We start from the raw sequence: 13257 nt of genomic DNA, 5'->3' as shown, positions 1-13257 counted from the left end.
TGAACCACTGGACTCCTGAAGTATGTGACCTGGATATGGAAATTGGAACGACAAGTGAGGTGATTAAATTTGCAGATGATACAAAATTGTTCAAGGTTGTTAAAACACGTGGGGACTGTGAAATATTGCAGGAAGTGCTTAGGAAATTGGAAGACTGGGTGTCCAAATGGCAGATGAAATTTAATGCGGACAAATGCAAGGTGACACATGTTTATTTAATTAATTGTTGCATTTGTATCCCACATTTTCCCACCTATTTGCAGGCTCAATGTGGCTTACATAGTACCGTGATGGCGATCGCCAATTCCGGTATGAGAAATACAGAGTGTTATTGCGTTAAAGTTTGAGTGACAGAGTAAATTAGGTATTCATTAGGTAGTCAAGGAGGGAGAGTTAAGTTTTGTCCAGTTCTGGCATAGGTTTCGTTGTGTTGCAGGGTTCAGGTCTTTAGGTTGGATCGTTATGGTATGCCTTTTTGAACAAATTGTTTTTTTAATGATTTCCGGAAGTTTGTTAGGTCGTGCATTGTTTTCATGACGTTTGGCAGTGCATTCCATAGTTGAGTGCTTATGTACGAGAAGCTGGATGCATATGTTGATTTATATTTTAGTCCTTTGCAGCTTGGGTAGTGGAGATTTAGGTATGTGTGTACTGACCTTTGTGCTTCTAGTTGGTAAGTCTATGAGGTCTGCCACGTATACCGGGGCCTCGCCGTGAATAATTTTATTGAAAAGAATAACCTGAATCATAGTTACCTGATACTAGAATCCACCTTGGGGGTCAGCACTCAAGAAAAAGATCTAGGTGTCTTTTTGGATAATATGCTGAAATCTTCTGCTCAGTGTGTGGCGGCGGCCAAAAAAGCAAACAGGATGCTATGAATTATTAAGAAAGGCATGGTGAATAAGACCAAAAATACTATAATGCGTTTGTATCACTTCATAGTGTGACCATACCTTGAGTATTGTGTTCAGTTCTGGTCGCCGTATCTCAAAAAAGATATAGCGGAATTAAAAAAGATTCAGAGAAGAGCGACTAAAATGATAAAAGGGATGGAACTCCTCTCGTATGAGGAAAGGCAAAAGAGGTTAGGGCTCTTCAGCTTGGAAAAGAGACAGATGAGGGGAGATATGATTGAGGTCTACAAAATCCTGAGCAGTGTAGAACGAGTAGAAGTAAATCGATTTTTTACTCGTTCCAAAAGTGCAAAGACTAGGGGACACTCGAAAAAATTACATGGAACTCATTGCCGGAAAATGTGATAACAGCGGTTAGCGTATCTGGGTTTAAAAAAAAGTTTGGACAGATTCCTTGAGGAAAAGTCCATAGTCTGCTATTGACACAGGCATGGGGAAACTACTGCTTGCCCCAGGATTGATAGCATGGAATGTTGCTGCTAGTTGGGTTTCTGCCAGGTACCTGTTACCTGGCTTGGCCACTGTTTGAAAACAGGATACTGGGCTAGATGGACCATTGGTCTGACCCAGTATAGATACTGTTAGTTCTTATGTACATAGAGGTAATCTACAAACAGGAAAATATACACATGCACTGTGCTGTTTCTCAAAAGCTACTAGAGTAATCTAAGCTGCAAACGCTTCTCTGCTTCTGCTTCATTGGTGATGCCACTCCTCTGTGAGGACTTGAATCCTGTTGTCCACTGAGAACACAAGCAACTTCATTTTCTTTTCCTGTGGAATCGTTGCAAACCGGGGTCTTTGCCTGTGAAGTTCCTCAATCTATTGTACCCATATAGCAAACGTGAAGACCTATTTTGCATAGGGGCAGACTACTGTTTACAGAGTCTGGCTTTCTTGAAGATATCTGTATTTCAGTTTTTGTGGCTCCCTATTTTGTATCACATGAAGGTGTGTCCATGTTCTGCATGTGTGACTGAGCTGAGAGATTCTGCTAGTATGTAGTGTCTGTGTAGGAATGTGTAACAGTCCAGTTTGTTCCACTTTTCCAGTAGCAGGTATATTGATGCTCTTAGGGCCCAATGTAATATTTATAGCACTCTCTTTTCATAGGTGGGTTAGGGCTGTTGTGTGTTAAGTTTTCTGTATAGGTTTTGAGTGTCTTTTTATAGGGTTTTATGTTATTTCATAAAGTATCTGGCCCTATTGTTTTTGACATCCTGGCTTCATATTCTGCATTTTAGTCTGGCGTGTGTGTGTGTGTGTTTTTAAATAGCCATAATAAACATATATGAGATGTATATATGCAAATATGCCAAGCCACACCCTTTGCTGCCCCCCCCCCCATGAAAAAGTCAAACTACGCCCATGAGGCAGAGCATAAAAAATGGGATGTCCAGATTGGTATGCTTACATTTTCCTGGTATTTTATAAAAGGCTCTGTTGAATAACCCATTGCAAGCAAAACACTCTGAGCAAAAAGGTTTCTTTATATTTACTTCTCACATTTTCAAGTCTGCTTCCTGCTCTCATAAAGAAATGAAACAAATATTATCGTCATTCATTATTCTTCAAAATGATTCCTTTAATTATTATGCAAGTGCAACACACAATTTTTCTTTAACCTTACAAATCACAGAAACCAATCTGAGCTAGCACATTCTGGAGCTGAAAACTGAGATTCATTCTTAAACTAGCCAGGTATGCAAATGTGATAGACATTAAAGCCAATTCTTAATCTAGATGGCAGGTAAATGACCATGAAGAGAAGTCTTTATATTTATTGCTTATATTTTCTAGTATGTTTCTTTCTCCCATAAAGTAAGGAATTGGCGGAAACTGCACTAACACCCTCAATTAGCTGTTCAAAAATCCAGTCTGTGTTAGTATGGCATGACACCCAGTTTGTTCCATTCAGTAGTCTACAGAGAATAAACTAGTGGTATTGATCCTTCTCTTGGTAATCAAGTTTGCACATGAAAGATATTTTAGTCTGTGTTGTAACACTTGGATCTATATCTGTTTTTGTTTGTATTTTACTGTCCTTTGATACCAAGAATATTAAAGACATCAGGATAATCAAAATTTACAAATGAGCTAGAAAAATTTGTTCCTAGCAGAAATAGATGTTTAAACAGTATTTTATTCATTGAGATTGTTTCACCATCTCCAATACATATGATCTATTACTCAAGTTCAAAATCCTGATTGAATGTTTCTGTTTTCAGTATAGGCTAGTCAAAGAAGCACTTCAGGAGCGTGCCAACCTGCTAGAAATTGCTCCTCATTTGTCTTCTCCTTTGCCTATAATGCTTCCTGTTTACAAGTAAGAATCAACCTTATTTTTATTTACCTCTGCATTTGGTGAAAAATGTAGCACAACCACAGGTTCATTGCTTTTATTTGGTGTATATCTGCTTTATAGAAAGGCTAACATAACCGAAGAGGCAGTTGGTAAGAATGTGGATTTTCTTTTCTTAAAATACATTCATTTATTTATTTTTAATTTTACATTTCTTAAATACTGCCTGAAAGCTATTGAAGTGGTGTATATTCAAGTATAGTAGGTATTTTTTTTCCTGTTCTTGGAGAGCTCACAATATGAGTTTGTTCCTGAGGCAATGGAGGATTAAGTCAGTCACCCAAGATCACAAGGAGCTGCTGTGGGATTTGAACTGGTTTCTCTGGCGCCCAGCTTGTTGCTTTAACCATTGGGCTACTCCTGTACTCCATGGGCCCTGTTTACTAAGCTGCACCAGAGGCACTTTCACATTTTTAGCTCGCGCTAACCATTTAGATGCCCATAATATTCCTATGGGGCATCTACACGTTAGCACACGCTAATTTTTAGCACATGCTAAAAATGCTAGCACACCTTAGGAAACAGGGCACCATATGTCTTATGGCTCAGAATAGCTTGAAAAACAATTTTTCCTGGGCCCTTAACATTTTCTTCAACAGGTTTCTCATATGTAAGTTGAAGAAGTTTCTCTTAGAGTAATTCAGATTGTCAAATTGTACCAAATGTAATACATTGCAATTTCTTCTAATGTTATCTGCAGTGAACTTTATAGGTAGCTGCAGTATACAAGCATTTAATGTAATATAATGTAATTTCATACATTTTCCTGTACATGGTTTTGTGATTTGAAAGTTGTAGGCATCTTTATTAGTTGTTAACACTTCAAAAACAATCATTATCATTTGGGCGCAGGCCCATATTAAAAATGACACTGTGAGGCTATACTATAATGTTTTTGAGAGGAGACATGTGACTATATCAGTTTGCCAGGGAAAATAACCAGGTCTGATTATACCTTGTAGTATTATATCCCCACTTCTACAAAATATCCACAAACTTGTTTTTCTCCATATGCTTTGTTCTTGATAATATATGTAAAAGGGATGGGCAGCACTGAGCCCAGGCTTAGTATATTTGCCTGAACCTTCATGATGCTCCTAACCAGAGAATGAATGACAGTATTTTCACTGGAATTGAAAGTGGAACACAGCCCTCCTGATTTCATTTATCCCGCTTCTTAACTTTATTTCTCCTTTTTTCGTTTTGTTCTTAAATATGCTTCATTCTACTACTCCATTTTTTCCCCTATGTTACAGTTTCAAAGCACATAGACTTACCAAGTTACATAGGTTACTATCCAGCTCATTTTCGAAAGAGAAGGGCACCCATCTTCCGACACAAATCGGGAGATGGGCGGCCTTCTCTCAGGGCCGGCCAAATCGGCATAATCGAAAGCCGATTTTGGCTGGCCTCAACTGCTTTCTGTCACAGGGACGGCCAAAGTTCAAGGGGGCGTGTCGGCAGTGTACCGAAGGCGGGACAGAGGCGTGGTTAAGAGATGGCTGTCCTCGGCCGATAATAGAAAAAAGAAGGGCGGCCCTGCGAGCATTTGTCCGACTTTACTTGCTCCCTTTTTGTTGATGACGAAGCCTTGAAAAGGTGCCCGAACTGACCAGATGACCACCGCAGGAAATCGGGGATCACTTCCCCTTACTCCCCCAGTGGTCACCAACCCCCTCCCACCCAAAAAACAAAAATTAAAAAAACATTTTTTTCCCAGGCTCTATGCCAACCTCAAATGTCATACCCAGCTCCATCACAGCACTATGCAGGTCCCTGGAGCAGTTTTTAGTGGGTACTGCAGTGCACTTCAGGCAGGCAGAACCAGGCCCATCCCCCCCCCTACCTGTTACACTTGTGGTGGTAAATGAGAGCCCTCCAAAACCCACCCGAAATCCACTGTACCCACATCTAGGTGCCCCCCGTTACCCTTTAAGGGCTATGGTAGTGTTGTACAGTTGTGGGTTTTGGGGGCTCAGCACCCAAGGTAAAGGAGCTATGCACCTGGGATCAATTTGTGAAGTCCACTGCAGTGCCCCCTGGGGTGCCCGGTTGGTGTCCTGGCATGTGAGGGGGACCAGTGCACTACAAATGCTGGCTCCTCCTACGACCAAATGGCTTGGATTTGGCCAGTTTTGAGATGGCCGCCCTTAGTTTCCATTATAGGCAAAAACCGAGGCCGGCCATCTCTAAGTCCGGCGATCTCAACATTTTGGTCGACCTAAATGTTGAGATTTGCCTGGCCCCAACCGTATTATCGAAATGAAAGATGGACGCTCATCTTGTTCAATAATATGGTTGGCTCCGCCCCTTCCCGGGGCCGTCCCCGGAGATGGGCGCCCTTAGAGATGGGCGCCCCCATTCGATTATGCCCCTCCATGTAACTTGGTAAGTCTGTATTTTCTGTTGCTAGGCAGGATAAAGTAAGGCATACAGGTGGGCGATGTCTTTCCACCTCATTGGGACAGAACAGCTTTCCCAGAGCTTGGAACTTAGTGTTAAGTTGTGAGTACATGTGGCCTTCCCACACACAGTGGTCTCCTCATCTCATTGATTTTTCTGTTCAAATACTAAACATTTTTCTCCCAGCAAGCTTTTTCTCCGAGGAAAGAGTACTTCAGTGTACTCTTTTATTTCTTTGTTTTTCTTTATCCCTTTTGGTATGCCCTTGAAATCAAGATTCATACCTTGCTCAAAATGTGGCAGGAAAATTCCAGAATTTCATCAGTTGCTTCAAGTGTTTAATCTGCGTAGGTGCGGATCATATCTGGAGCAATTTCAGGTATTATGTGCATATCCCAGCCCATAGGGATCATTTCAGTCCCTTTCCCAGTTACTACAGAGCTGAAGAATAGACTACTTCAGTGCAGAAGGATCTAGAGAGGGTCTCCTTTATGCAGACATGTGTGAGCCCTGTGCATACTAGTTAATCTTCCATGGGATGATACTCAACCTGTTGTCATAGTGTCTTGAAAAGTCCAGTTTCTAACACAAATGGGCATACACCTGGCATCAAATCTCTTTTGGTAGATATGAACTCCCCTTTAAATCACAAGTCAGGAACCTTGGAGTACAGCTAGACTCAAAACTTACTGATCCCCTCACCACACACACACAATCAAATCAACTTTCAAAAGCTGCTGCTACCACTTGCAACAACTATGCTGCCTCTCTCCATAAATTGAGAAGGCAAGTCTTCTCACAGTGATTCACACCATGATAACATCAAAACTGGATTACTGTAATGCATTCTACAACAGTCTGTCTACAGTAGATTCAGAATGCTGCAGTAAGACACAGAGAAGGTTGTAAGCAATGTGACCACATCCCATCATTTCTGCAAAATCTTCACTGGCTACCATTACAATACAATGCTACATTTAAAACTCTATGCCTGACCTTCAAGACCCTTAAAGGAAATGGGCAGAGTACTTGAAGAACTGGATCTCCCTCTACACACTTCCAAGATCACTTCAGGTCCTCTCAAGGAATATCCCCAACCACACCCTCTCCAAAGGACATCACATAATGTGAGTCTCTCTCTCTCTCTCTCTCTCTCCACATACTGTAGCAGGACTTGCTTACCCACTCCTACCGTAACTGAGATTATATTCATGCACTCTTCTGACTTCACATAACTTTCTTTAAATTAATCTTTTTGTTTTCTAACTCTTGTTACTCTTATCTATGTGTTCCACCTTTGCTGTCACAACAGAATTCTGCTCGGCGTTTACCAACTGCACTTTGTTCCAAAGTCATCCTTCCTACATTGCATCAATCACTAGTCTTTCTAAAGACTTGATTTGGTATATGCTTTCATTTATTTTCCACTGGTCTTATAATGAAGCGACCGTTATACACAGACCCCTGTGGCAGTCATTGTTGCCGAAACATGGTGCCGTGTCGAGTCCCATTTTATTTGCTTTTAAAAAATATTTTTCTACACCACATCTCCTTGGCTTTTTGGAAGAGTCCTGTTGATCATGCTGCTCCTTTGTTGTTCCACCTTTGCTTATACCCTATAGTTTATAATTTATAATTAATTAAAATTTATTATACCGCTAAAACTGACAATGCAGAACAGAGCGGTATACAGTCTAAATGTTTAAAATAGGAAAGAAACTCCAATCAAAAACAAGACAGAATCTCAAACACACAGAGGAAGAAACAAAATGGAAATGGGACTTGATATACCGCCTTTCTGAGGTTTTTGCAACTACATTCAAAGCGGTTTACATATATTCAGGTACTTATTTTGTACCAGGGGCAATGGAGGGTTAAGTGACTTGCCCAGAGTCACAAGGAGCTGCAGTGGTAATCGAACTCAGTTCCCCAGGATCAAAGTCCACTGCACTAACCACTAGGCTACTCCTCCACTCCTATAGAAAGAGAGGCAGATAATAGGGAGGGAAAGGGGAGGTAGGTGGGGAGAAAGAATAGAGAGGGAAGGTACAGAAGAGCAAGGATGTAGTGGACTTTCATCAAACATTCCAGGATTTAACTAGAATTCTTACAGGCTTGATTAAATAACCAGGTTTTCAAATCTGATTTGAAACCCTTGAATTACAAGTTGCTGACTATTAAGATATTTTATTGTGTATTATGTTGACAATTTAAGTAGCATACTATGCCATACTTTGTACTGCTTATTTTAATGTTTTTACTGTAGTAATTGTCTGTTGCCTGTGTTCAACTTATTCTTGCAGTATACAGCCTTGGGTGAATTTTTTCACCCAAAGTGAAAAACCTTGGTAAACCGCCTAAGTCCACTACCCTGCAACCTCAATTCATGTTCTGTAGTTCTACCACTTCCCTATATTTGGAAGAGATTTCTTTGTATATTAGCACCTTTTAAGTATGATATCTCCCCTGTCCCTCCTTTCCTCTAGGGCGGGGGTTCTCAACCCAGTCCTCAGGACACAGATTTCAAGATTCCCACAATGAATATGCACAAGATAAATTTGCATCTTTCTCAGTAGTAGCTGCAGGTGAGCCACATTGAGGTACATTTATGTATTTCCCTGTCCCCAGGGGAATTAGAATCTAATTTTGTACTTGAGGCAATGGAAGATTAAGTGACATGCCCAAAATCACAGGGACCAGCAGCAAGATTTGAACCTGGCTTTGGTGGTTATCAGCCTAGTACTCTAACCACTAGGCTATTCCTCCACAAAGCTGCAGTTACTTTCATAAGTGTTCTAGGTTCTATTCTATCAGGTAGTGCCTAAGTTGAGCCTCAACAAATTTTTACTGAATCTTGGAGCCAGCCCCAAATCTTAGGAGCTAGCAGCTGAAACTTCTTTTGTTTCCTTTCCACCCCACACCCAACACTGTCCACAGTGAAATTCAAATTTATATGGGGTTTGGGGTGGAATCCCCCTCTGTAATCAGCAGCAGTTCCTTACAAACTCATTTACTAAGGCTCTTCCCCATTCTGTGTTTAAAAATTTAGTAAATCAGTCCCCTTTAGGTACCAGTGCACATCACTGCCAGAAACTTGTAGTCTCCGTTCTGGAAGTATGGTGGCAGCTGTGTGACATCACCTACCTCATGGGTGACACATGACAAACGATCACCTTGCCTTGCACATCCTCCCCCATCCCCAAGGCACACAATCACCTTGCGCAGACCCCCCCCCCCCCCCCCCAATTGCACACAATTAGCTTGCTCAGCCCACACCATGGCACACAATTAGCTTGCTCAGCTCCCTCCAAACTCCATGGCACACAATCACCATACTTTGTGCAGCCCCCTTCACAGCCACAGGCAGCAGCTGAGCTGTTTACTCTCTCTCTCTCTCTCTCTCTCTCTCTCCCTCTCCCCAGCTAAAATCGTACTGCAAGAGAAGGAGAGAGTGATTACCCCGTAATAAGCCATATGGGAACAGATTGATGGGAACATTGGACACTAATGGGTTTTAACTGCATATCTGGCTGCTTCTTTCCCTTGTGCCTGCCTAAAGCCAACTGCTCATGTGAACCACAGGGCTATACAGAGGACCCCGTGGTTGACATGAGCAGTCAGCTCCAGGCAGACACAGGAGGAGGAGGAAGCAACCCATTCACGCTTCTCCTTTTGCAGTATGATTTAAGTGCGGGAGACAGAATGAACAGTGCAGCTTCACGTGTCTGATTTTCCAACTCTTACCAGTGGCTCTGAGGGGGTCCCAGCGGTGATGCCTGCTTTCAGGGGGTTCCCAGCAACACCAGCAGCTCTCACAGGAAAGGGGGGGGGTCAGATGTTCAGGTAGCTCTGGGGAGGAGAGGGGTCAGTGACACCAGCTGCTACAAGGTGGGGTGGGGGGTGTTGGAGGTGGGTGGGGGGTCAGCAGCAGTAGAAACAGTTGTAAAGGTGGGAGGGGTAGCGGCAGCAGCTTTGAAGGAGACCAGCAGCATGGGTGGCTCTGAGGGAGGATCGGCAGCTCTACCAGATTTAATGGCAGGAGATGCCCCTTCCATCATCCCCAGTAAGCCAGAATAAGGCTTGGAATGCCAAGAGAGGCTATTGGAGCGGCAGAATGAGGCTTGAAGTTCCCTGAGAGAGGCCATATGTGCACCAGAATGAGGCTTGAAGTTCCCTGAGAGAGGCTATTGGTGCACTGGAATGATGCTTGGAATACAAAGAGAAGCAGTCAGTGAAAGGAGTTAAGGTGAGCCGCAACACGTTAATTGTTCAGCCCTACTCCATTCCCATATATATTTTTGTCAGCTAACTGAGGTCCTTCTCCATGATTTTCTTCTGTGAACACAGAACAGAACTATTTGTTTAGCTCTCTGTCGGAGTCCCCCAGGGATCTGTCCTTGGACCCCTCCTTTTTTCAATCTACACCTCTTCCCTGGGCTCCCTGATCTCATCTCATGGCTTCCACTACCATCTTTATGCTGACGACACCCAGCTTTATCTCTCCACACCAGACATCACTGCGGAAACCCAGGCCAAAGTATCGGCCTGCTTATCCGACATTGCTGCATGGATGTCCAATCGCCACTTGAAACTGAACATGGCCAAGACCGAACTTCTTGTCTTCCCACCCAAACCCACTTCTCCTCTCCCTCCACTCTCTATCTCAGTTAATAACACCCTCATCGTCCCCGTCTCATCTGCCCGCAACCTCGGTGTCATCTTCGACTCCTCCCTCTCCTTCTCTGCACATATCCAGCAGATAGCCAAGACCTGTCGCTTCTTCCTCTATAACATTAGCAAAATTCGCCCTTTCCTCTCTGAGCACACCACCCGAACTCTCATTCACTCTCATTACCTCTCGCCTTGACTACTGCAACCTACTCCTCACTGGCCTCCCACTTAGCCATCTATCCCCCCTTCAGTCCATTCAGAACTCGGTTGCACGTCTTATCTTCCACCTGGACTGATATACTCATATCACCCCTCTCCTCAAGTCACTTCACTGGCTTCCGATCAGGTACCGCATACAGTTCAAGCTTCTCCTACTAACCTACAAATGCACTCGATCTGCAGCCCCTCCTTACCTCTCTACCCTCATCTCCCCTTATGTTCCTACCCGTAACCTCCGCTCTCAAGACAAATCCCTCCTTTCAGTACCCTTCTCCACCACCGCCAACTCCAGGCTCCGCCCTTTCTGCCTCGCCTCACCTCATGCGTGGAACAAACTCCCTGAACCCATACGCCAAGCCCCCTCCCTGCCCATCTTCAAATCACTGCTCAAAGCCCACCTCTTCAATATCGCCTTCGGCAGCTAACCACCACATCTCTACTCAGAATTCTAGGCTACACCAACTTGACATTTTGTGCTTTAGATTGTAAGCTCTTCTGAGCAGGGACCGTCCTTCTTTGTTAAATTGTACAGCGCTGCGTAACCCTAGTAGCGCTCTAGAAATGTTTAGTAGTAGTAGCACGCCCATAATTTCCTCCTCATTCTCCAGTTCTCTGCATCTTTCTGTCTTATGATTTAATTTCTGGCTGTCCTCCTTTCTTGTCTCTTCTGTTTACATCTCTAGCCATTTTTTCTTCTACCTGTCCTTTTTCCAGCTGCATTTCTCTTTAGTTCTTCAAACTCAGACCAAGATTTTACCTGCTACTAATACCATGTCCATGAGAAAATAGTGGTACATTCTGTTCAAAGCCTTTCAGGAATCCACATGAGAACCTTCCACACCCTGGACTATAATGGGCTCTCATATACTACCTCAAAAGAACTGAATCAATCACGAAATCTATGCATCTTGTTGTCTCCTTTGAATCCAAAAGAATTGATATATCAGTTGCCAAAAGAACTCAAGCAAATTGGATGGTATTATGCATACAATTCTGTTATGAACGAGCAGGTTTTTCTCTGAACACAAAAGTAAAATTGTATCAGATTAAAGTCTCTGCAGCTATTGTGGCTCTCCTAGTTTGCTTCTCTGGGTACAATTTTTAAAACAGCGACATGACCCTTGCTTTATATTTTTATTTCACACTACTACTTGGACCAGCAGATTTTTTTGGACCAAGCTCTGCTGGACAATCTGCGTGATATAGCAACACTTGAATTTTTTTCGGTGAAGACTACTCCTAAAAAATGGGTCAGTACATAAAGATGTGACCAGCTCCGAGCTTGGCAGTTAATTACTTGTGTGCTTGAATCATTCATTCCTGCTTGTTGATGGAAAAAGCATTGTTGCTTACCTGTAGCAGTTTCCATAGATGGCAAGATTGATCAGGCACACAGTCCCTCCCAAATCCCCAAGAGTTGTCTTGGATTTTTGAGGTTTGAAAACTAACTGGGGAGCTGAGGAGACTGCTATGTAGGAAGGACTGCATATGCATTCTGGACTTGGTTTCTTTTTCTGCACATACTACCCCTACACTAGTTCTGAGCTTTGGGAGAACTATTCTAGCCCAGCAATGTGCAATGAAATCACTCATGTGTGCCTGATCAATTCTGCTGTCTACAGAAAACTGTTACAAGTGAGCAACAGTGCTTTATGCATACCCTCTCTCCAGCACACACATTTTCTTTAAAAATGATAAATACAGACCAAATTTAGTGCCCATTTCTTTTAACGAAGACCTCATGTTTAGGACACGTTTTTGTTTAGCAGCGATTGTTTTAGAGAGATCTGCTACTATGAGGAATTTTCTTCTATTATATAACAATGAAGAGGTCCGCGCTGCTATTATTATTTGGATGGCTTGAGTATATCAAAGCATTTTTGCTAAAAGGGGTGCAGGAATTTCATTTCCAGTCACGGTTTGCTTGGAATGCGGTGGGCCCTTTCAATTCCTAGAAGAGGTTCAAAATTTATTTTCAATGTTGTTAGAAGCCAGTTTATGAGAAATTTGGTCATATCGGGACCATCTGTTCCCTCTGCCAGACCAAATAATATTACTGCGATGGCTTCTATTAGAGGGATCCTCTAGTGAAAGCTCTAATTGCCGCAATCTTGAATTAGTGTGATCTTAATCATTTGCTGTTTTATCGACTTTAACTTCTACCAAGTCAAGTTTATTTTGAAAATTGCTTTCCGATGAAGAGTGAAAAGATAATTCCGTGCTCAATTCACATGTCTTCTCATAGTGCTTCATAGAGAGATCGCAGAGGCTTTTCAGTTCATCCATGAGGGTGTCTGGTATGGATGCCGAGGATTTCCCAGGTGCCATTTTTTCAGGACTGAACAGATTGCTTTTCGACCTTTTGGATCCCAGTAGAGGAGTTGAAGTGGGATCCTATTTAGATGGCCTTGCTCATTATCTATGCTGCCATCACGTCTGGCGTCCTCTAGCATCCTAGTTACGTACTGAACAAGCTCTGTGGTCCCCATACCATATACAATCTCACAACCTGCTTGCCTTACTTGAATATCTGAGAAATGACATTTTGATAAATGTATGTCTCAACTAGACAAACTCATGGATATTCCTACCAAAACCACTGTACATTCAACCATATGAAACAATCCTAAATTACTTATTGATCACAAAACCATCTTATGGAAAGACTGGTATCATAAAGGAATG

At 42.6% G+C, this 13257-nt stretch overlaps 1 protein-coding gene across 3 annotated transcripts in view; it reads left to right on the top strand.

Moving 5' to 3' along the window:
* Positions 1-13257, top strand: part of GPD2 (glycerol-3-phosphate dehydrogenase 2) — a 271268-nt gene that overhangs the window by 110992 nt on the left and 147019 nt on the right. For all 3 annotated transcript variants that reach the window (XM_030208750.1, XM_030208749.1, XM_030208748.1), the window contains exon 5: positions 3146-3243. In XM_030208750.1, the coding sequence (XP_030064610.1) occupies positions 3146-3243 (98 nt within the window). The remainder of the gene's footprint in view (positions 1-3145; positions 3244-13257) is intronic.

Source organism: Microcaecilia unicolor, chromosome 7, assembly GCF_901765095.1.
Source record: "Microcaecilia unicolor chromosome 7, aMicUni1.1, whole genome shotgun sequence".
NCBI lineage: Eukaryota > Metazoa > Chordata > Amphibia > Gymnophiona > Siphonopidae > Microcaecilia > Microcaecilia unicolor.
The sequence above is the reverse complement of the archived record's forward strand: the minus strand, read 5'-3'. Positions and strand labels throughout refer to the sequence as shown.